Here is a 24,962-nt window from a genome sequence, read left to right as displayed (position 1 = left end):
AGTTCTAGCCAGCATGAAGAATAAAAAGTAATGATTTTCTTTGTTTAGAACCAAGCTGCTCGTCATTGCTGGGCGATGTGACATCAGACTATTGAATCCACTTTCAATGAGTTCAGGCGTGACTTTGTAAACAATACAAAGCGACGATCACTAAAAGAAAGTGAATATCAATGGGATCATTCATTTCCTTGAGCACTTCTCACGACAACTAACTTTTCACTCTCCTCTGACTCTGATGATCATTGCCTTGTATTGTGGTATGGCTATGAGTTAACGATTCAACAAAAGCACAAGCCAGATTTTCGTGGGCAGATCAGCTGATTGCAGTGTATTACCAGAAGTAGGAAATCTTTTTGTCTGAAGAATATGCAAACGACACTCTGTGTTTTTATGTATATATATATTTATTTTTTTTTTAATTTTAATTCCCTTGTTTCAATTGAAAATTAATTGATTTATTTTTTTTTAGCATATATTTCGTAAAGAATTGTACAACAAACATTGCACTTATTGATTCCTTTATAAAATTCAATGATCGAATATTGTAAGATACATTGCCAATACAACAAAGTTTTCCTAACAAGCAACTTGTCCAGTATTTGATTCCTTTTGACCTGATTTGACATCGATCTTCATTCCTTGTGGACCATGGGGTTTCATCAGCAGTGCCTTCCACTACTTCTGACCTTGATCTGGGTTTTCATCTCTTCTCCGATCGATCCCGAGTCTTTATTTCGCTCACCAGACTTCTCCAGGTCTGACAGGGGTGGCTCTTTACTCCGTATTTGGCCTAATCAAGTATTGCAAATGCAAAGCACAATGAGCATGGAAAACAAACCGTAGAAATGGACATTTTAATTGTAAATATTTCTTTCTTTCATCATTTTAAGACACGGCAGAGATGGAACTGGCTGGGGCTGGCTTGGAGTTATCTGATCTAATGGAGTTGATGATATCCTGGTTGATTAAAAATGTGAATCGCAAACATGATATCTGAAAATACAGAAAAATGAAAATGGAAAAAGAAATTTACTGCAAATATGATGTCTGAAAATACAGAACTTAAAATACAAAATGAAATTTGACTGCAAGCATGATATCTGAAATTACAGAAAAATGAAAATGGAAAAAGAAATTTACTGCAAATATGATGTCTGAAAATACAGAACTTAAAATACAAAATGAAATTTGACTGCAAACATGATATCTGAAAATACAGAAAAATGAAAATGCGGAAAGAAATATTACTGCAAATATGATGTCTGAAAATACAGAAAAATGAAAATGGAAAAAGAAATTTACTGCAAATATGATGTCTGAAAATACAGAACTTAAAATACAAAATGAAATTTGACTGCAAACATGATATCTGAAAATACAGAAAAATGAAAACGGAAAAAGAAATTTACTGCAAATATGATGTCTGAAAATACAGAACATCAAATACAAAATGAAATTTGACTGCAAGCATGATATCTGAAAATACAGAAAAATGAAAATGCGGAAAGAAATTTTACTGCAAATATGATGTCTGAAAATACAGAAATACAAAAAGAAATTTGACTGCTAGCATGATATCTGAAATTACAGAAAAATGAAAATGCTGAAAGAAATTTTACTGCAATAATGATATCAGAAATTACAGAGAACTGAAAATATGAATATAAATTTTTACTCATAGATAGGAATAAAAAACAATCATTTAGTTTTATTGAAAATATGAATGTGAAATATTTGGGAGCTGGCACTGGTGCAAGATAAAAATGTGAAAAGTTGTGAGTCATACACTACAGACTAAACATTATTTAAAAAGGCCCAATGGTTTTATTGTATTTTATTTTTCTCTCTACTTTTTCAGGCTCTATATCATTCATACCTTTTCCAATTTTCATTTAGAGATTTTACTTCGTTTGCGACACTTTAAAGTCATTTTAGCAACAGAGAAAAGGAAGATGGTGGTAAAGTCAAAAGATGATAGATTTGGGAATAAAAGTGCTCGAAAAAAATGTATGACAAGTAGACCTGTTCAAACAGAGGACAGGAGTAAATACAGAGAGCAATCTCTCCATGAGTCTCTAATCCGAGATCGACTTAAAGTCCAAACCAGACCCAAGAGCTGCCAACCCAACGTGCCAATAAACCAGAATTAGACGGTTTAAAAAAAAAATAATTTAAAAAATAACAGGGTTTTTGGGGATTGTCTTAAAGCTCATGAATGATCAAAATGACATCATATTACAGTACAGCTCACACACAACCGCCTCCGATGCAATGGAGCTCTGCTACACTGGGAAATTTTTAAATCCCCATTCTACAGCCTATTTCATTCTTATAAATCATACATCATCATCTTAATAATAATAAAAATAATAATAATAATAATAATAATAATAATAAAAATAATAAAAACAATAATCATAATAATAATAATAATAATAAAAACAATAATCATAATAATAATGATAATAAAAGTAATAATAATAGATGGCATTTGTATAGTGCATTTTAAAAATTATATAACGTTCAATGCGCTTTACATTGGTTTTAAAAAAATGTTTTTAAAAAAATAAATGCACCTCTTGTGCCACAACACATAACCACTTCCCCCTCCCCCCCCTCCAACACACAAACACACACACACACACACAGACCCACAATTGAACATTCACTCATAGGGTTATAACCATAAAGTATATCTCAGATTAAACATAGGCAAACGTGAAAAGAAAATGTTTAGTTTCGATTTAAAAGAATTAAGAGTTGGTTGTTTCTTGATGGTTCTAGAGATAGAATTCCATTCACAGCATCCCACAACAGAAAAGAATCACCCGCCAAAACAATTGTATTTAAAAAGAGGAACTAAGAGTTTAGTTTTATTCGGAAGATGTATAAGGATGTAATAGGTTTTTTAAGTAGACAAGGGCTTGATCATTTAAACATTTACAACATATTATTGCGATTTTGTGAGTTAATCTTTCTCTGATTGGTACCCGGTGCAGTTTGTAGAAAATTGGGAGAGAGTGGGACATACGAGCTTTTCTTAAAATTAATTTTGCGGCACTATTCTGAACGACTTGAAGACGAGAGATTTTATCTTGACTTATACCTAAAAGAAGGGAATTGCAGTAATCAATATATGATAAAATAAGAGTGGTATCGTTCACCTTCTGACAGATTATGTCATTATGCACTGACACAATTATTTGATTTTTTTATTTTATAGTGCAGTACATATCACGATCGACAATTAATCCAGTTTTTTGCAATCACCTTTGTGCCTTTTGTACCTCTGAGTTGAACCGTGGCCTTCGTAAAGTTATGGCCTGATACTGACCAAAAAATGACGTCAAAATGCCCGTCTTTTGCCACAAAAGAAAACAAATCGTGAGTTGTATTCAATAGTTCAACCAATGAAATGACTAGTTTCCATGAGCTCTACTAACGACAACTCACTAGGCGGTGCAAAAACCAAATAATGACGTCAAACTGCCAGTCCTTTTGGATTTTAGTATCAGGCTATAACAAAACGATGGCTACGGTTGAACCAACCAGCTTCTCGTCTTTCTGTCATAAATCTCTTTGCAATTGGAGCATGATTATCAAGAACGTCGTAAAGAGTAGAGAATATTGAAGTCCGTGATGTTTTTAACGTTTTTTAAAGGCTACTTTTGAGATCGATCGTAAAATTCTCACTATCAATTTCTTTAATGGAGATAAAGATAAAGGGAGTAAATCTGACTCATGAACGAACAACACAAAACAAATGATGTTTCGGCCTTGGCCTTTATCAAGTAAACACAGTCAGATTTACTCCCTATATCTTTATCTCCATTTTATTGACTCATTTAGGCACCTCTATTTATCAATTTCTTTAATGTTTCTGGTTTCAATTAGCTTTTGGGGAAGGTGCGTTTTCTCAAGAGTCAGTTTGACAAGAATGCCTTTAAATGGCTATAACTATAACGAGATCATATTTCTTTGACCACGGCTACAAAGGGGTGGGACTTGCAAGTTTAGCACCGAGTTGAGAAAAACAAAGTAGAGAAAAAAAGAGGAAATCGCATCGGGTACACATAACAAGAGTTTGGATGGGGTAAGGGAAAATAGCAGTAATTGCTCTGTTTTTTGAACTAGGAAAAGTGATGGAAGTCAAGTCTGATTTATTTTCTTGTACTTATGGAGATAACTCACAATGTGTTCCTTGCATCTTTTATTGCCTTCAGTATTGCCTCCCTTCAAACCCTCAATGAATGGATATAACGGGACTCTGCTAGAATGGGGATTTTTATTTTTTGCTAGTCCAACTATTCCCTTTGTATCCCGAGTTCCACTGTACCACATTCAGGCAATGGGTTACATATGGAAAAGACATAACACGTTAAAATAAAATTTTTAAAAAGAAACAAAAATCAGGGAAATTTTTCTTTAAAAAGACTTCCAGTTCAACTAGCTCAATTGATTATCAAATAGAGTTCTAACACAATAAAAAAAATTTTTTAATTTTAAAAAACCCACCTCAACCACCGAATTGTTATTCAGCTTCTGCTTGTTGCCAGTTAAAACGGGTTTACCATCGACTAGAATGGGTCTTTTGCCCTCATTCGCAATAAAGAAATCCCCACTGTTCCTGAGTTTGATGATGCCCTGACGACGGGACACTTTCCAGGCCGGCCCTTCCAGAGACAGGTCGACGTCTACATGGTTGTCTTTGGTGGCTCGGCCGAGAGAGATCTGGTCGGAATAAAGTCTCATAAGATACAAATTGGGCAGTTTGTTTTATCAAAATTTCAATATTATTTCATCTAGTGTCATCAGTAATATTCACTCTTCATCTCATATAAATTCCAGAGAAGAAGAAGAAGAAGTTTTGACACTCTCCAGTTATGAAAACAAAGAGCCAAATTATGTAGTGCTGCTATGACACTCGATTTCGGATTGGAAGGTCCTGGGTTTGAGCCTCGCTCTGCGCATAGTTGAGTTGGAGAAGGCTCTTTATTCACATTCTCTCACCGTACTGAGGTGTAAAATGAGTATCTGGCCGTTAACAGCATTGTCTCTGTCTGAAAAAATTGTAACATCACCTAATAGGCGTCATGTCCCGTCCTAAATGTTAAATGTTGCTGTTGGCCAGGGACCCCTTGTAAAGTGATTTGAGCACATTTAATGGATATTGTGCTATATAAAATCTCAACAGAAAAAAAAATTATGTACCCGCCAAAAGATCTACCGCAGACAAATTGCAATTGACTTCCCAGAAACTATCAGACATGTCTCCAACCCAGCAAGAGAACATGTATATATAATGATGATTCCCACATTCCCACATCCAGATCAAACACCCACCTCAATTCCTTCTGCCCATCCTCTGGTAGACTATGGAATCCCCTACCCGTACGTACCTCTGAGAAATCTTAGATCCCATGATTTAAAATTGATAGCATCTCCAAAAACTAAACTTAAATATTTTGGCGATATGTCTCTTATGAAATTCGGACCCACGATTTGGAATGATCTCCCTCAATCTGTGAGATTTTCGAGCTCAATAGACATTTTTTTTTTAAACTGAAAAAATATCAGAAGAAGAAGAAGATGAAGGAGGAGGAGGAGGAAGGAGACAATAACTACTGATTATGTTTGTGCACGATAGAATTAAATTATTTTAGAAAAAACTTTCAAACTCACCTCCCTTGACCTCATGAGGTAACGCACCAAACGACCCCTGAGAACTCCCAGTGTTTGATTGTCAAAGTCTGGCATGGAGATTCCTGTTGTTAAATAAATAAATAAAATTGATAAAGCACCGATTTCCATCGAACGTGTTCAACGGTGCTTTACAAGATATAGTTTGATTGAGAATGTTAACACAGGGTTAGGGTTGCCAATTCAGGAGGCAAAAAGTTACTGAACTTTTACACAAACACATTGAGTGACCCCTTTCTGAGCGCTGAACTGCAGTAAAAAGACTTTCTGTACTTCCTTTTTTCCGCTTAGCAGGTCATTGGAAAATATACTGAGGGTTTATAATATACTAGGTAGATAAGTTTATGATATTTGTTGAAAGAGTTGGAAGAGCACACACTTAACAGGCAAAAAGGACTGTATGGAACCCAGGTGCAGTTGCTATATATATAGGTATATGTCTAGTTATGGAATGATTCCCAAGATCTTAATGCAGAAAGGATGTGCTTATTTTTTCTCTGCCGTCTATCTGTGTATTTAATAAGTAATATATTTATGTGCTCATTGTTTTTTGGGATTTTTTTTTGTTGGCGGAAGAAGGGCTTGGAGCCCGAAATTTTCCGTATATGGTATTTTATTCTTTTTAAAGCTGATAAATTCATTTTTGTTTATTACCTTGAACAAAAAAATTAATAACAAAAAAAAAATAGATTGGGTTGCTCTGTGCTGCTACCATACACTGATGAAACACATCTTTAAAAAAAAAACAAAAAAAACTTGACCAGATTACTTGTACTTCAAAAACCAATAGCTGAGATGCACAGTCCTCCCACCAATTCCAAGCATCAGTAACACACTTTATAGTCACCTAGAACAACTACAAAAGACATCTAACTTCTGCGTCATGGCCCAAGACCGAAGGGCTAGAGCTCAGGTGATCGCTGGTTCGGATAAGTAAGTAAGTAATAATCAATAGAGTTTAAAATGACCCTCAATTTTTTTATTTTTTTTTAAACATCTCAAACCTGATCCTTCTTTGAGATTTAAGTGCGGCTATGCGGTCTAGAGGTATGAAACTACCTTTCGGATCAGAAGGTCCTGGGTTCGAGCCTCGCTCAGTGCATTATTGAGTCCTTGGAAAAGGCTCTTTACTCATATTCTCTCACCGTACTCTGGTGTAAAATGAGTACCTGGTCGATAACAGCATTGTGTTTATGTCGGAAAAAATTGTAATGTAGCCTATCTGGCGTCATGTTTCGGTCTGCATGTTAAGTGTTGCTGTTGGCCTGGGACCCCTTGTAAAACGGCAATTTGAGCAGGTTTAGAGGATAATGTGGCATACAAAAGCTCCATTTTTTACTTCGACTATTACCTGTAACGCTGTCCACGAGAACGTGCCATTTCGGCATTTCCTGTTCTAGGTGTCGAATCTCCCGCTTGCTGCGACGATCTGCCAGTGCTAGTTCTGAGTATGAAAATGATAAAGAATAATATGAATAAACAAACAAAACATAACAAGAGGATCTTCTTAAACTGTTTTCAAAGTCAACACGAATGAGAATCAACTAAATTTCTTCTATTGTCCATTCAATAAGACTGAGTAAAACAAGGTAATTCCAAAGGGATCAAAACAGTTGGCAGCTTCTCTTCTTCCTCTCCTTCTTCAAATAATCACTGCTTGTATATTAGTGCGACTGTGTGGTCTAGTGGTATGTGACATTCGCTTTTGGATCGGAAGGTCTTGGGTTCAAACCTCGCTCGGTGCATAGTTGTGTCCTTGGAAAAGGCTCATTACTCAAATTCTCTCACCGTACTCATGTGTAAAATGAGTACCTAGACAATAACACCGTAGTCTCTGTCTGAAAAAAGAATAGTAATGTCGCCTAACAGGCATTATGTCTTGTCCTACATGTTAAGTGTTGCTGTTGCCCAGTGACCCCTTGTAAAGTGCTTGAGCATGTTTAGTGGATATTGCGCTATATAAAAGCTCAATTGTTTTAAAAAATTTATAGTATATCTATATGACCACGGCAGCGACCATGTAAAAACTTGAGTATTGATTAGAGGGTTTCAAGATTCAGGATCAGCTTGTCCATGTTTTTAACGAGGAATTCTGATTAAAAATATTTTCATTTTTCTTCTCGATCTACTTTTCATTTGCCTCAAATGTCTCCTGACGTCTAATCAAGCCTCCAGGAAAATCTAACTAAACCGATCAATCTATGAAAATAAGATGTTAATTGTATCATGAAGCTCAGGCAATGCCAGGTATTTTGCAGTTTATTCCATCTTGATATTTCAATTAGAACCGTTGATATGACGATTCATAGATGCCTGGGTGAGAAAACATAAAATTGAGAAGATGGGGTTTAAAGTCGATTATTAGAAATATGAGAACTATTTTTGCAATTTTTTTATCAACATCGACCCATGCGATGATTTTCCCAGCATTGGAACGTGTAGTAAATTCATGAGTATGTTTTACTGAGTACCTGCTGTTTTGACCTCAATACTGACACCAAACATGCATAGATTGTGGAACCAAAAATGGACTTTGGTTGAAAAAAAAAAGATGATTGACACATTTTCAATATTTCATCCTCACATTTCCCCGTTTTATGTGAGGGCAGGATGATTAAATCACTCATTTTAAGAATTTATAGTTTGTCCTTGGGTATTTTCTTGGTTTTAATCTGTCAATAAGTTATCGTAGATCATTTTTCAACTGTCTTCCCCTGTGTCTCGGATTTTGACTGGGTTTTCCTTGCCTACCACACATATGTATACCAATTGCTTGCAGGAACTCATGCCATTTAGGCTAACAAGTTTCGGCTTTTGAAAGTCAATATTTTAACATCCTTACCATGTTCAACAGCATCATCTTTAGCTTCACTGGAGATTTAAAAAATGAGAAGCAAATTTAAATAATTTTTTTTTTTTTTAAATAAATAATAATAATAATAATCGTAATCATAATCATAATAAATTATAATAATAATAATAATAATTATAATAATAATAATAATAAGAGGAAGAAGAAGAAGAAGAAGAAGAAGAAGAAGAAGAAGAAGAAGAAGAAGAAGAAGAAGAAGAAGAAGAAGAAGAAGAGAAGAAGAAGAAGAAGAGAAGAAGAAGAAGAAGAAGAAGAAGAAGAAGAAGAAGAAGAAGAAGAAGAAGAAGAAGAAGAAGAAGAAGAAGAAGAAGAATGATGATGATAATAATAATGACAATAATAATAATTGTTATTATCAGCTGAGGGGGGAAAAGTTATCTCAAAGAAATATAAAACTATAATGAATGAAGTTGAAGCAAAAGAAAAACTGTAAGTTTGAAAAATGACAAAAGGTCGATTTTGTAATGTTTGATATAAAAAAATCATAAATATTTTTTTTTCTTTTACTACGGAAGGAACTAGTTTTTAATCAGTTCCTAAGGGTTGATAATAAATAATAATGTGAAGTTGAATGTAAGCTTCAATTTAATAACAAAAACAGATCAAATGAACGTTTCGGGTTTCCCCTTTATCAACAAAACAGGATGAATGAAACACCACAGATGAATGAGATGATGTAGTAGTGGCGTAGTTAAGATGAATGATTCATCTTAACTTCGAGTTTCGAGCAGCAACATTTACAAGGGTTGATAATGAAAGTGAATGATAAATTTTAAAAACCAATGGTCTTGGACCAAAAGACTAGCAGTTGCAGCTTCTAAAATTGTTTTGTTTTTTTAATGTATGGATAAAATATCAACTTTGTCCGCGCATTTTTTTCAACACTGAGCAGCTATTCCTGCTATTCTTTTGAAGACAATTGATCAAATTTTTAAACTTCTGTCATTATTCAATGCCAAACGTTATAAAAATGACCTTATGCCACATTCCTAAAGATAATATTTTGTTACAGATGAGTGGTTCAGTGACTCGTCTTGCCACAAAAGTCAAACACTGTTAAGCGTGAGCCTACCCAGATACTGGATGGGTGATAGTAATTGTGTATAATTCTGGTCAAGACATTGTGTCTTTGGGTAAGTCACTTAACACACATTACCCCCCCCCCCCCCCCACAGGACTCAGGTGTGTATCAGCACCTGGCTATAGGCAGTGAAGGATATTATAAGAGTGTTAATACAAAAAGGATGCCTATCAGGTGACCAGTACTGTATGAGATAGAAAAATGGTTCCAGATGGCCTGTTGGGGGAATACATGAAAGATTGTGAAGTGCATTTGAGCATGGTATGGTAAATCTAATGAAATGCGCTAAATAAATGCTATAAATTAATTTCACAGACATCCTAGATTATCACCTATGTTTTCACTCACCTGATGTAGTCGTCATTCATAAAGTCTTCAATGTCGGACAGGTTGAGAATGTGATCTCCTCGCGGTAGTGGTTGAACTGCAACACAGAAGATTGATCATTACCATCTTTAACACTTTTAAGATAGAGCGATGAATGACTTTAAACAAGAAACAAAAATTGCTTCCCCTATTTATCCGGTTATAACATAACTGAAGGCCACAATCTATCTATTTTCACCAAAAAGAGCAATTTTCAATCAATGCAAATCTTATTTTATTGAAGCTCCTGGCTTCATTGATTTCAGAGTTGTAGGGCTTTTATTGGGGGAGGGGGGGGGGGAGGTCTTAGTAAAATAAAATAATAAATAAAATATAATTCCATTTATTCATGATACCAGGGTTATTCAAGTCTAACCTTGCAATAAACCTTAAAAGCAAAATTTTGGGACTGAATAAAGAGAAATTTATTTTTTTATAATTATTTCTTAATTTATTTCATTTCTTCAAATTCAGACTTTTTTTTTTTTTACATAAAAAATATACAGATTTTTTTGTTAGTTGCTGGTCACAGGTCTGATAATAAAGACAAATAAAAGTAAAAACCTAAACCCCCACCTAAAAAAGTTTTTAACAAAGTTGATGAGAGTCTCATACATCAGCAAAACTTTGGCCTTTAAATTTACTTCCAAACTATCAAAGACCTACCGCAGACAACAAACGTAATAAAAGTTGTATCTAATTTCTTTTTCTTTTGATTTTTTAATTTTAACAATGACATGCACCTCCTATGATACAATTGTTTGTTTTGTTTTGTTTTTAATTTTAAGGGTTTTACGGCGCTTGCAACACATTAAGGTCATATCAGCGCCAGTAAAAAGGAAAAAAATGGGATAGTAAAAAGTTCTAGAATTACAATTAAAGCACCCAAGAAAAAGTAAGACATAGGGGAACTGGGAACAAATAGGGATCAGATGTAGATTCCAAGAGCATACCACCAATGCACTTAGTTTGAGATCACCTATAAGTCTCATCCAGACACAAGAACAAAATCCAACAAAGAGGAATACACTCAAATGCTTGCATTATACATTAAAAATAACAAATATAATAACACATAACAGAGAGATGATTTACAAGGAAAAAAATATCATCTCCCAAAACAATAACTACGCATTTGACTGTTTCCCTCCCAGTCAAGGACTCCGGCCAGGGTCGGGACAAAACCGAGCAATCTCACACCAAGACAAAGACAGAAAGCAAATTGGAAAACAGATATAAGGGGATAGAAGACACGGTAAGTACCTCCCTTCCCACTGTGGAGGTAGGGAACCCCACCCAGTATGATACAATTAGTTCCACGGTTTATAAATAGTCATTTTACTTTGTCAAAATTTTCAATTAAAAAATCGTCTAAATTGGAGACTAATTTACTCGTGAATAGGATAAAAACATGACTAACTTTTTCCTAATTGGCAAACATAATACTTAAATATTTTTTAAAATAGAAATCGAACTTTACCCTAGAAAAAAAATAACACAATAGGTATGCACCAAAAGACTTTCTTTTTTACATTAATCATAAACAACAAATGTATGACAACGAGCTCAAGCTCCTCATTTACAAGTAAAACAAGAAATAGAGAATCAGCCATCACTGTTACTATTTCAACCAAATACTTTTCCTGCAATTATTATGGGTTTTTTTTTTTTTGGCTTGAAGACATTTAACTAAACTGGCAACAATGTAATGTTACTTCTGAGAATTAAAAAAAAAATGAATGATAATAAGGATAGGAAGTATAGTCAGAATTTAAGGTATGAGATACAATGTAATCCTGATAAAAGCCAACACTGTCTTCTTGGCTTGGTTGACTTTAAGCACGTTTGACTTTATTACATCATCAATAGAACACAATTAGATAAAGAACCGAAAATTTTGAACCAACAAGAGGTGTTCACTTTAAAAGCTATTGATATTATGCAAACTCCACTGTATGTTATTTGGAGAAAAAAAATTTTTTTTTAATATGCCCTTCTGCCATGACATCGTTGCCACAAAGGAATATAGATAATTCATTAAACACAATGTCTGATGTCAACAGGAATGTTGTCCAGGTGAGCAAATTGGAAGAAAAAGCCTGAAGCAGGGCTCGAATCCCGGGACCTTCCAGGTCACAGTGCAATGCCTTAACCACTCGGCCACTTCACCCCTTTCGGAAATGCCTCTAATAAATTTATGTGCAGGTATTTTTGATCAACTTTTCTAGTTATCAGCGATATTTTAAAAAGGACAACATATTCGCAACTATGGTGTTCTATAAATACCATGAAATAAGGAATTATAATCAGAATAGTCATCATCATTCCTATATTCTGATGAGGAATTCACCAACAAGGGTTGTCATAACCAAAAAATTCAAAGGCATAAATAAAACAACTGACAACTCATAAATTCAGCACACAGAGAATAACAAAAAGGCCTGGGTCAATAAATAAATAAAATAAAATAAAATTCCCTTTATTCATCCCAAAGGGGAAATATGTCTCTAGGGTCTATTCCAAGGGAAGACTGGAATAAAACAGGCATCAGCCGCAGTGCAGCACTGCAAATTGAGCTAAGGCGAGGTGACTTGCTCAAGGCCACACAGCGCAATGGCGGGTGATCGAACTCAGTACCTGACCGTACCGCTGAGCCCTGCTACCCCCTAGAGTTTATCTATGTACACCTGCCTACTTGAAAATTTCAAATTCGGTAAGAAATACAAAATTCATCAGTAATTAATGGTCAAATTTCAGTAATACTACAGCAAACAAAAATAATGATAGATACACCCTTTTATATATGTAAAATAAACGTACCATGTTATATAGGCCTACTACTTATGCGGGTCAATCCTCAATCAAAGTCCATTTTCCACAGCATGGCAAAATATTCATAAGAAATCAAGTCCATTGAATAAGTAAAAACTACATCTGCTACACATTATATATATTAACACCATTTACAGTTCTTCAAACAAAATATTTATACACACTATATTAATAAATAAATTATTATTTTTTAATTTAACGTTACGACCATTTGTATCAGTAATATTTCTTCTATTTTCGTAAGCCCGTTATTGTCCTTACACTTCCGTAACAATTACGGACGTTCCGTAGTAATAGGCAGGTATGTCTATGCTATCAACTGGCCAGGAGAGACCACGAGTTCCCCATTTCTAGCCCCTACCATTTTGGTCTGGCAGAAGATGGTGTTGCTTCATCATGATCCAGTGGGACTGTAGTGTTTTGGCTGTCCTGGCTGGGTGGAAGACATCTGGGTGCTGTGTGAGAAGACTCTGGAAGTTTTCAACTGTCGGCTGGCTAGTCTAAATGGTGAATGAAGAAATGAACACATAAAAAAATAAGTGACATTTTTAACCTGGTAGGGAAGTGATTGTTTTTAAGGGTTTTACGGCGCTTGCAATACATTAAGGTCATATCAGCACCAGTAAAAAGGAAGAAAATGGGATAGTAAAAAGTTCTAGAATAAAAATCAAAGCACCCGAGAAAAGGTAAGACAAAGGGGAATTGGTTCAAATAGGGGACAGATGTAGATTCCAAGAGCACACTATCAGTGTACTTAGTTTGAGATCACCTAAATGTCTCATCCAGACACAAGCAGAGGTCCAAACTAAGAGGAATACACTCAAATGTTTACACATCATAAATAATATGTAAACAAAACATAACACAGTGCATAACAGAGAGATGATTTACAAGACAAAAATTACCATCTCCCAAAACTCTAACTATACATTTGACTGTTTCCTTCCCCGCTAGGGTATCCGGCCAGGGCCAGGACAAAACCAAGTAATCTCATCCCAAGACAAAGACAGAAAGCATGTTGGAAAACATAAAAAGGGGGATAAAAGACATAGTAAGTGCCTCCCTGTACATTATGGGAGGTCAGGAACCTCCCCAGGTGGTAGCAAGTGAGTCATGCATCAAAGTGAAATGGGGCGGATCAAGTACAATGTAGAATTTGTATAAATATCAATGACTTTGATAATGCTGCTGCTGATGATGATGACGATAATAATAATGATGATGATAATGATAATAACAAATATAATAATAAAAATATAATGACGATCATGATAATAATAATAATAATAATAATAATAATAATAATAATAATAATAATAATAATAATAATAATAATAATAATAATAATAATAATAATGATAATAATAATAATAATAATAATGATGATAATGATAATAACAAATATAATAATAAAAATATAATGACGATCATAATAATAATAATAATAATAATAATAATAATAATAATAATAATAATGATGATGATGATGATGATGATGATAATAATAATAATAATAATAATAATAATAATAATAATAATAATAATGATAATAATAATAATAATAATAATAATAATAATAATAATAATAATAATAATAATAATAATAATAATAATAATAATAATAATAATAATAATAATGTCATTGCCACTCACTGCAGCATAGGACCCAAGCAATTGTTCCTCGGCATTACTGTAGAGTGCCTTCCCTTGAATTGTGGCCACCGTCTCAGAGTGAAGTTGGCGAGCTGCTTCCATTGCAATCCTGTTGAACACCATTTAAAACAAAAGAAATCATAAACCATTTAATAACATAGTTTAAACATGTATCAATACCCATTCCTGTTTTACTTTTTAACTCTTATTACCTTCGAAATGAATACATTTTCATTCATGCTGAACTCGATAGAAAAAGAGTCCTTCAGGACTGCCAATGCAACAGGAGTCTATCCTGGTTTTTATAGTGTTCAACAGACAAATAGTAATTGCTCGTTACCCTTGGATAGGACACTAATCTATCGAAAAGTACCTTCCACCAGATCTGATATACCAAGCTACCCGATCTCTGCCGGGTGCAGTCGGGATTATTTTTTCTCACCACCTCTGTCCACCCAGCAGTGAATGGGTAGCTGAGTCTGTTAGATTTGGTGGAAAGTACTTTGCGATAGACCAGCATCCTATCCAAAAGATAGCAATCAATTGCTATTGTCCGTTTCACCTTATAGAAACCGGGATAAACTCCGGCTCCAAGGGCCCAATGGCTCTGAATGACGACTTTTGTTTGGGAAACCAGGGATGCCCATGAAAGAATGCACTGAAACATCGGCATGAGATTTCTTTCATTTGTCAACCCGGAAAAGTGTTCGTGTTAGCAACATTTTTTCCTAATCATTATTATTTTTGTTGCTATTGTCATTATCTTCACGATTACTTGCAACATTTTTATTATTATTATTAGAGTGTGACACAGAAATCTTGAACAAGTTGGAACCGGGCTTATTTGTCAAAGATTTCCATGTTTTTTGAGATTTCGGTGTTGAGTATTTTACAAAATAATGTAAATGGTGCTGCTCGAAGCTCGAAGAAATAAATACCAATGTGAAATTGAATGTAGATAATCTCATTCATCCGTAGTGTTTCATTCATCCAGTTTTCTTGATAAAGGGGAAACCCGAAATGTCCATTTTATCTTTTTTCGTATATTAAATTGAAGCTTAAATTCAATTTCGTATTGTTAAGTATTTTACAAAGAATATGAAGAATGTGAGGAGGTCAAACGTGGGTGTTTTTGGTAAGGTCTCATTACAATACAGTGCAGCGTTGCATGATGTGTACTATAATAAGAAGACAAAACCAGCATATCGGATTGTTGATTACACACTCAGCACTCGACATTTTTATCTATAAATCTAGTACCTAATCATTTCCACTCCTATCTTATCTATCCGTTGTCTCTCTCATGCCATCACTGCCTTGTGAAAACACATTAACTAGCACAGCTAACGCCAATGGAGAACAATGACGGCTTTTGTTTCCGTTCAATAAGCGAAAGAATTTTATCAATGAAGCGAAGAAAAAAAGACCAGAGAGCTTAGTTGGTAGACCACCTGTGTCACCCCCCCCCCCCCCCCCCCCCCCCCTACCCCTAATCCACCCAGCCGTGATTGGGTATCCGGATCTGTTAGATCTGGTGAAAAGTGATAGTGTCCTATCCAAAGGGGAGCAAAAAATTGCCATTGTCGGTCTCACACTATAGAAACAGGCTCCACTGGCCTAAAGGACCGAAGGACTATTTAAAACAACCATTCAGTGGTTTTTATTATTAGAATCAACCACAAAATCTGGCACACTGATTTATGGACAAGTCACTTCTGACAAGTGTACATTGTATCCCATACAATTGAAGATATAGCCATAGATAATAGTTTAAGAGTCACAGGTGCTGTAAAACCCCTAAACAAACAAAACATAGATAATCTTTAACTCTTTCCTTACCCATCATTTTCAGTATTTTCCCAAAATACCAGGCTTATCTAGCAGAAAAATTGATATTTTAAACTCAAACAAGCTCTCTACAAAACAACTTTATGTTAATATTGATTAAAAACAAATATCATTCTTCAACGTTTTTGATATACAAAATAAATAGTAATAAGAAAAAATGTACATTGTGTCGTAACAAATGTGACGATTTTGCCTTAGGTGGTAAGGAGAGACCATCATTGACAGTTTATGCGATTCAAGCCACTCACTTTGAAATGGACTGGTCGTAAAGCAGGGCATACCACCGCTCCTCGATTTCCTTCAATGTGAAACGACAGGAGAACTTAACTCCCGTGTGAACAGCACTCAAGTCATTTGTCTGTGGAAAAAAAAGAAAAATTACAAAATACACCTTAGAAGGCCCAATGTCATTAATAAAGGAAACAGAATTCATTGTTTTGTTTGTTTTTAAGGGTTTTACGGTGCTTGCAACACATTTAGGTTATATCAGCGCCAGTAAAAAGGAAGAAAATGGGATAGTAAAAAGTTATAGAATTACAATTAAAGCACCCAAGAGAAAGGAAGACAAAGGGGAACTGGGAACAAATAGGGATCAGATGCAGATTCCAAAAGCAAACCATCAATGTACTTAGTTTGAGATCACCTTTAAGTCTCATCCGGACACAAGCACAAAATCCAACAAAGAAGAATACACTCAAATGCTTACATTATACATAATACATAAATAACAAATATAATAATACATAACAGAGAGATGATTTACAAGGGAAAAAAATATCATCTCCCAAAACAATAACTATGCATTTGACTGTTTCCCTCCCATGCAAGGACTCCGGCCAGGGTCGCTATCACTAGCGTTGATCATTGAAATAAATGGAGTTAATAAAAATATCATTTGTAATTCTAAAGTTAACAGTATCTAATTATTTGGTATTTTGGGATTGTTTTTTTAATTTTTGCGGGCGTGATGGGGGGCTCTTTCGTTTTTAGTGGGTGTTTTTGGTTTTTTTTGCAACAGGGGGGGTGGGGGTTCTATCGTATAGGTGGAGTGTTTATATATTTTTGATTGTCTTTTTTTTATTATTGTTATTTTGCTTCAATGAAACACTTTTCTCATCAGCCCCTGGAGGAAAAGGAAGATGATATGAATGTTATGTCCAAACAGCATTGATTATAGCTGAGGCTGTTAAATCTGACTGACGGGACTTGCAATAAATTATTTAAAAATTATCTATTACATGACATCATGCCTGTAAAGCCTTAAGCACTATTACCAGGGACCTTCCAATCCGAATGCGAGTGTCATAGCACTTGACCACATAGCCGCTTTGAAGGATTACTAACACAATACGGTAAACAATTGAGTTAATCTCATTTCTTGCCTGTTGTACAGCCGTGATAAGAGCCAGGTCATCATGAGGTTTCCATCTGCCCAAATCTTTGAGGGACGGGAGGCCAGGCTTCTGTTTACGAGATCTCTTTGACTTGGACTGCAACGACAAAAATAGATAAAAAAGATTCTCATTACTATTCATTTCATTTGGTAGAGCACTCGCTTCACGCGCAAAGGGACCGAGATTGATCCCGGGTGCTGTCAAGATTTTTTTCTGACCCCCCCCCCCCCCTGTCCACCCAGCAGTGAATGGGTAGTCTATTAGATTTGGTGGAACGTATTTTGCGATAGACTAGCGTCCTAGCCAAAGGATAGCAAGCAATTGCTAATGTCCGTTTCACGCTGAAGAAACCGGGATAAACTCCGGCTCCATGGGCCGAATGGCTCTGAGGGACTACTTTAATTCATTTTATTGGCTTTTGACGTTCCTATATTATCTCATGCATGTGTCCTTTTTCTGTTAGATCTGGTGAAAAGTGCAGAGTCCTTTTTCCTTTTTGGTATAAGTGCCACTCCACAATGCCAGGAAATGTTGGGTTTCTTCAAATTGATTGATGAAATGAATTTAGAGGTGTAGCCATACACTACTACTACTACTACTACTACTACTACTACTACTACTACTACTACTACTACTACTACTGCTGCTGCTGCTGCTGCTGCTGCTGCTGCTGCTGCTGCTGCTGCTGCTCTACTACTACTACTACTACTACTACTACTACTACTACTACTACTACTACTACTACCACTACCACTACTACTACTACTACTACTACTACTACTACTACTACTACTACTACTACTACTACTGCTGCTGCTGCTGCTGCTACTGCTACTGCTACTGCTGCTGCTGCTACTACTACTACTACTACTACTACTACTACTACGACTACGACTACAACTACTACTTCTGCTACTACTACTACTACTACTACTACTACTACTACTACTACTACTACTACTACTACTACTACTACTACTACTACTACTACTACTACTACTACTACTACTACTACTAATACTATTAATGCCATTGCATATTCTTTCTCCAATAAGAACAATAGATGAAATTGTGTAAAGAAGTGCCAGAAAAGAATATGATACTTTATTTGTACAAAAACCCTCCACTCAGCCGATAGAAAGTAAACATTGCATGTGATCTGATAGAAAGAAGACATAAAATGGCTTACATGTGTGACGACATGTGTGACACACACAAAAGAAATACAATTTTTGGCACTTTATCCCCGTCAGAACACAGACAAAACACATGTATAGCATAGCAGAAAGGCCAAAACATTGTTTCTTTTGTGTTCCACATTATATGAACTATCTTTACTTTTATTTTCTTTCCTCTTTACTAACTCACTTATGCAACCTTAGTCTGATTTTTTTTAAAGAAGTGCCAGAAAATAATTTGATACTTTATTTGTACAAAACCCTTCACTCAGCCGAGAGAGAGTAAACATGCTTGTGATCTGATACAAAGAAGAAATAAAAAGGCTATCCACTACTACAGAATTAAATTTAAATAAATTTTAAGCACATTGAATCTTTTCTTCTTCTTCTTCTTCTTCTTCTTCTTCTTCTTCTTCTTCTTCTTCTTCTTCTTCTTCTTCTTCTTCTTCTTCTTCTTCTTCTGTATACAAACTAACTTACTAACTGCTTTCCTCTCTCTAAAGAATCAGAACATGGGTTTACAGAAAAAGAGAAAAAACAAAACGCTCCGACTCATATTACAGGAAAAAAAAAAAAAACACCATAAAGAGGGGGACTTTATAATTAAGGGGTTTTAAGAGGACATGAAACCTAGCAATTAATAGTATAGCGCTCCCCGACTGCCTACACACTCACACCAACCTCAGATTTAGTTGTCCAAAACTTGGAAGTGCATTTGATAAAGAGCAATAAAAGAGAGATAAGGACTGTTATAGTGCTCTCCTTGGGTCCACAGATCGGTTTAGCATATAATATAATTATAATATTATAAATAATAATGTCAATCAATATAATCAATTTATATAGCGCCTAGTACAAATCAGAGAGATGATTTATACGGGAAAATAAATTATCATCTCTAAAAATAGGTACAATACATTTTTGACTGTCTCCCTGTCAGCTCTGGATCCCTGGTAGGACCAGGGAAAAATCAAAAACTTTAGGCAGTGTTTGTAATAAAGTGACAAAAGAAGAGGATAAGTATTCTAATAAAAGCACTCTTTAACAGCCCAACACATACAGTAACCTTGTGAGGTTATGTGGTCTAGTGGTAAGACATTCACTTTCGGATCGGAAGGTCCTGGGTTTGAGCCTCGCTCAGCGCATAGTTGAGTCCTTGAGAAGGCTCTTTACTCACATTCTCTCACCATACTCAGATGTAAAATGAGTACCTGGACATTAACAGCGTTGTCTCTGTCCTGAAAAATTGTAATACCGCCTAACAGGTGTCATGTCCAGTCCTAGATGTTAAATGTTGCTGTTAGCCAGGGACCCCTGTAAAGCGCTTTGAGCACGTTTAGTGGATATTTCACTATATAAAAGCTCAAATTTTTATTTAACTCACCTTAGATTTACCATGTCCAGACCTTGGCAAAGCAGACTTTCCTGTCGAAGAACTAGACTTGGATCCTCCACCACCACCACTTCCTCCTGCTCCACCTCCTCCTCCTCCTCCAGCCCCTCCACCACCTCCGCTCCCACCACCTTTACCAGTCGTTCCCTTGGAGGCTGTGCCTTTTGAGTGGCCTGACTTGCCCCCTGTCGACTTTCCAGAACTTGGCTTGCTTCGTTTTTCAGCTGGAGGTTTGACATGACTAGTTGTATCCGCTTGCTTCATACTTTTGACTTCTTCTGAAAGACAAAATTCATCAATTCATTCCCATTTAAATCATATGGAGAAAAAAAAAGAAAAAAGAAAAAAAAATAATCTTAGCATGTTTGTGTGCTACCCTATAATAAAATGCCTTTATAATAATAATAATAATAATAATAATAATAATAATAATAATAATAATAATAATAATAATAATAATAATAATAACGATGACGACGACGACGACGACGATAATAATAATAATAATAATAATAATAATAATAATAATAATAATAATAATAATAATAATAATAATAATAATAATAATAATAATTTAAAGAAGAAGAAGAAGAAGAAGAAGAAGAAGAAGAAGAAGAAGAAGAAGAAGAAGAAGAAGAAGAAGAAGAAGAAGAAGAAGAAGAAGAAGAAGAAGAAGAAGAAGAGGAAAAAGAAGAAAAAACTGGAATTCACTCACTTTCACCCACTCTGACGGGGACAGGATGTGATTGAGTGGATACAGAAGCAGAGGATGAATGAACTGATGATGAAGTCAAAGGTGAAGAGGTCAAGGTCACTCCGAGATTTCCTGCCAGGACTCCAACTGAGTTGACGACTTGGGCAGTGGGTATCACCGTTTGTGACAACGTTGTGGAAACTGTATTTTGCGTCTGATTGTGGACCTTTCAAAAGTAAAAAAAAAAAAAAAGTAGTCTATTAGAGCAGGAATTTATCCCAGTTTCTATGTGAAACAGATAATAATTATTGCTAGCTGCCCCTTGGATAGGATGCTAGTCCATCCCAAAGTCCTTTCCACCAGATCTAACAGACCCAGCTACCAGCTACCCAATCACTGCCATGCTGGGTGAACAGGGAGGGTAGGGAGGCCAGAAAAGTTTGAATTTCACCCAGGATCAATGTCAGTCCTTTAACATGTGAACAAAGTGCTCTACCAACTGAGCTACCAGGACCCCAATCGTAGAGATGAGTCTTAGGAAAAGGCTCTTTACTCACATTCTCTTACCGACTTAAATGTAAAATGAGCACCTGGCCAATAACAGTATTGTCTATCAGAAAAAAAATTGCAATATTGCATTATAACATAACAGGCATCACGTTTCGTCCTACATGTTAAGTGTTGCAGCTAGCTAAGGACCACTGTGAAGCACTTTGAGCACATTTATTGGATATTACACTATAAAAATGCTCAAGTAATGATAGCAGGAATTACCATCAACATCCAAAAGATGAGGAGCCAGCTGATTGTAATATTGAAAAATAATGGAAAATATCATGGAAAATCCAAATAGCGGAAATTCCACTAATTACCGGACATCTAGCACTGTGAAAATTCCACTTTACTTTATTCCCATAGTTTGTCAGATGCAAAAAAATAAATAAATAAATAAATAAATAAATAAATAAATAAATAAATAAATAAATAAATAATATTTTCCTTACTTGAGTAACATGACCTCCAGATTGGACAGCAGCAGATGCTGACGTAACACTCGATGATGGTGAAGATTTCACCCGACCACCACCGCGTTCTGTCTTGATGAGACTGCTCTCTACCAGCTCGTCGTCAAATTTTTTACGTTTGATCGAACGGTTGCTGGTGCGTCTTGTTGGTACCAAATTGCTAGCAGAGGAAAAATAAAAGTAAAAATCACCTTTTTTTAAAAAATGTATACAGTAATCACTGGATTCTATCTAGCACGCTCTCGGGAGAAGCCAAAAAGCTTGCTAGAATCCAAGTATGCCAAAATCCAATGCTCATGGGAGGTAACGACTTTTTGTATAGATTAAATTAGGACACTTAGCACCAGCATGCCATATTGCAGAGCATGACAGAATCCAGGGAGTACAGTATTATCACAGTGTTACTATTACAATGTAATCTATTGTAATTAGAAGAAGGAGAAGAAGAAGAAGAAGAAGAAGAAGAAGAAGAAGAAGAAGAAGAAGAAGAAGAAGAAGAAGAAGAAGAAGAAGAAGAAGAAGAAGAAGAAGAAGAAGAAGAAGAAGAAGAAGAAGAAGAAGAAGAAGAAGAAGAAGAAGAAGAAGAAGAAGAAGAAGAAGAAGAAAAAGAAGAAGAAGAAGAAGAAGAAGAAGAAGAAGAAGAAGAAGAAGAAGAAGAAGAAGAAGAAGAAATGCTCTTTTCCACTAATAAGAACCATATTCAGATGATTTGAAACATATTTTTCACCCAAGAGAACCATGTCCAGATGTCAAAAAACGTTCAACAGTAAAAATATGAACGATGGGAAAAGTATTAGGAGATCAAGCAACTCATTTGTTCTCATTTATTACACATGGTAAAAAAAAAAACAAAACTGTGCAACGACAGGAGAGCCAACTTCATGTTTGAAAAGGGCATACTAACTAGTAACTTTCTTGCCGACTGATACAGAATGATACTAAATAAGGTTATTAGTCTGAAATAGAAGAAGAGCCTGATCACTCTCATAGACACCACAAATACCTTGGATCAACAGCCGGCATTCGTCGAGACCTCAGTGGTGCCTGTATTTTTGGTGCTGGCATCGCAACTGTTGATGGGGCAGCAGATGTTGCAACAGATGATGCCAAAATGACTCCCGGCATTGTTACCGCCGTTGTCGTTGTAATCAATGCAGACGTTGAGACAGGACTTAATCCTGGTAATGCATTACTGACTGTTGTGGTCACAGTGCCATCACCATAGGTTTCCTTTGGAGATATTTCAAAAAGTAAATGCAGGTGACTTTATGTACAATACATGAAAATGAAAATGTTGCTACTTGAAGCTTGAAGATATAAATAACAACAATAGGAAATGGAATGAAAGCTTCAATTTATAATCAACAAAGACAGATAATGCAGATGTTTTGGGTTTCCCCTATATCAACAAAACACAATGAATGAGATGAATTAGAGATGTGAGAATGACTAACTACGCAATTCTCGAATCCCTCATTTTTGTCTTTAGTGTTTCAATCACCATGTTTTGTTGATATCGGGAAAACCCAAAAGTCCACATTATCCATGTTGATTAAATTGAAGCTTCCATTCCATTTCCTATTGTTATTTACGATACATGAAAGAAAAATTGTTCTTTAAAGATTAAACAATTTCTTATCATTTTAAAAGTCTAAAAGATAACTTTAATAGATGATGGTAAGCTGAATGCCAAAAATCTAAAGAAGGAACCAAATGGAGTCAAAAATGATAAAATCTGGCAATACCTGATGAACACTGTTTATTCTCTATGTGGCTGGGAATTATAAAATGTGAAGTGTAAATTTTAATCCCAAACCTTCTTTAAGAAATTTTGATTTTAAGACAAAAATCTTAATACCTGTTATATGTAAAATATAATGTAAGCAAACACAAAAAGAAATTATGTCAACAAAAGTAATAAAATTGTCCAGACAGAAAATCATTCGAGGAGTAGTCATCTGTTTATGAATTAAATGCCTCATCCTTTATGTCATGAGAATGGATAAATTGATTAGATTACTTTATCTAGCTGTTACAGTCGCCTGGATGGGCTTGATTGTCATTGTGACCAGTTTTTGCTTTTTCTATTTTAAATAATGAAGCTTCCATTCTTACTGTTTATAATATGCGGCTATGTGGTCTAGTGGTATGAAACTCGCTTTTGGATCGGAAGGTCCTGGGTTCGAGCCTCGCGCTCGACGCATAGTTGAGTCCTTGGAAAAGGCTCTTAACTCACCTTCTCTCACCGTACCCAGTTACAAAATGAGTACCTGGCTGTTAACATCGTTGTCTTTGTCCAAAAAATTGTAATATCGCCTAACAGGCGTCATGTCCCGTACTATATGTTAAATGTTGCTGTTGACCAGGGACCCCTTGTATAGCGCTTTGAGCACATTTAGTGGATATTGCGCTATATAAAGCTCAATTTTTAAAATTTTTTTTAAATAAGCATAAATATTCAAAGTAGGAAAGTACCAATCAAAGTAGGAAATTGGACTTCTCTATCATTGATTTGACTATTTCTATTAATGTCTATGTTAGTTCAGTCCGAAGCCTTAGCTTATATGAATAATGATAATGAACTTATTACTTATTTATTTAGACTTACATAGACTTAGACATTATAGCTAGAGATAAGGATAAGGCTGTCGTTATTGCCAAATATTTCTGTCAATAACGATGACCGATTATTGCCAGACATTTCTCCGATAATCGTCATTTTGCCTCAATTATTTTGTTTCTGAGAAAGATATTTTATATTATAATACACACATATGACATACTTTTTTTTCTTTAACCATTTGATGAACCTCTGAATTTTTGTTTGTTCATTTTTATTTGTTTATTTGTTTATTTTTAGTATGCACGATTTGAGATCGGAGTGGAGATGAACATTACAATTTGCAACTCTATAGAAAGGAACCAA

General features: G+C 35.2%; 1 protein-coding gene across 3 annotated transcripts in view; it reads right to left on the bottom strand.

Moving 5' to 3' along the window:
- Positions 1-385: 385 nt before the first annotated feature.
- Positions 386-24,962, bottom strand: part of LOC144959817 (microspherule protein 1-like) — a 26,354-nt gene continuing 1,777 nt past the window's right edge. For all 3 annotated transcript variants that reach the window (XM_078892596.1, XM_078892595.1, XM_078892597.1), the window contains 14 exons: positions 23,040-23,266; positions 22,016-22,196; positions 21,033-21,237; positions 20,309-20,595; positions 17,735-17,842; positions 16,601-16,710; positions 14,505-14,613; positions 13,213-13,351; positions 10,002-10,077; positions 8,543-8,571; positions 7,052-7,144; positions 5,683-5,765; positions 4,516-4,731; positions 386-993 (listed from right to left, as the gene is read on the bottom strand). In XM_078892596.1, coding sequence (XP_078748722.1) covers positions 886-993; positions 4,516-4,731; positions 5,683-5,765; positions 7,052-7,144; positions 8,543-8,571; positions 10,002-10,077; positions 13,213-13,351; positions 14,505-14,613; positions 16,601-16,710; positions 17,735-17,842; positions 20,309-20,595; positions 21,033-21,237; positions 22,016-22,196; positions 23,040-23,266 — 1,971 coding nt within the window. In that variant the 3' untranslated portion in view covers positions 386-885. The remainder of the gene's footprint in view (positions 994-4,515; positions 4,732-5,682; positions 5,766-7,051; positions 7,145-8,542; positions 8,572-10,001; positions 10,078-13,212; positions 13,352-14,504; positions 14,614-16,600; positions 16,711-17,734; positions 17,843-20,308; positions 20,596-21,032; positions 21,238-22,015; positions 22,197-23,039; positions 23,267-24,962) is intronic.

The sequence above is a fragment of the Berghia stephanieae genome, chromosome 14, assembly GCF_034508935.2.
Source record: "Berghia stephanieae isolate SIO BIC M18660-M18661 chromosome 14, UCSD_Bste_1.3, whole genome shotgun sequence".
Lineage (NCBI taxonomy): Eukaryota > Metazoa > Mollusca > Gastropoda > Nudibranchia > Aeolidiidae > Berghia > Berghia stephanieae.
The sequence above is the reverse complement of the archived record's forward strand: the minus strand, read 5'-3'. Positions and strand labels throughout refer to the sequence as shown.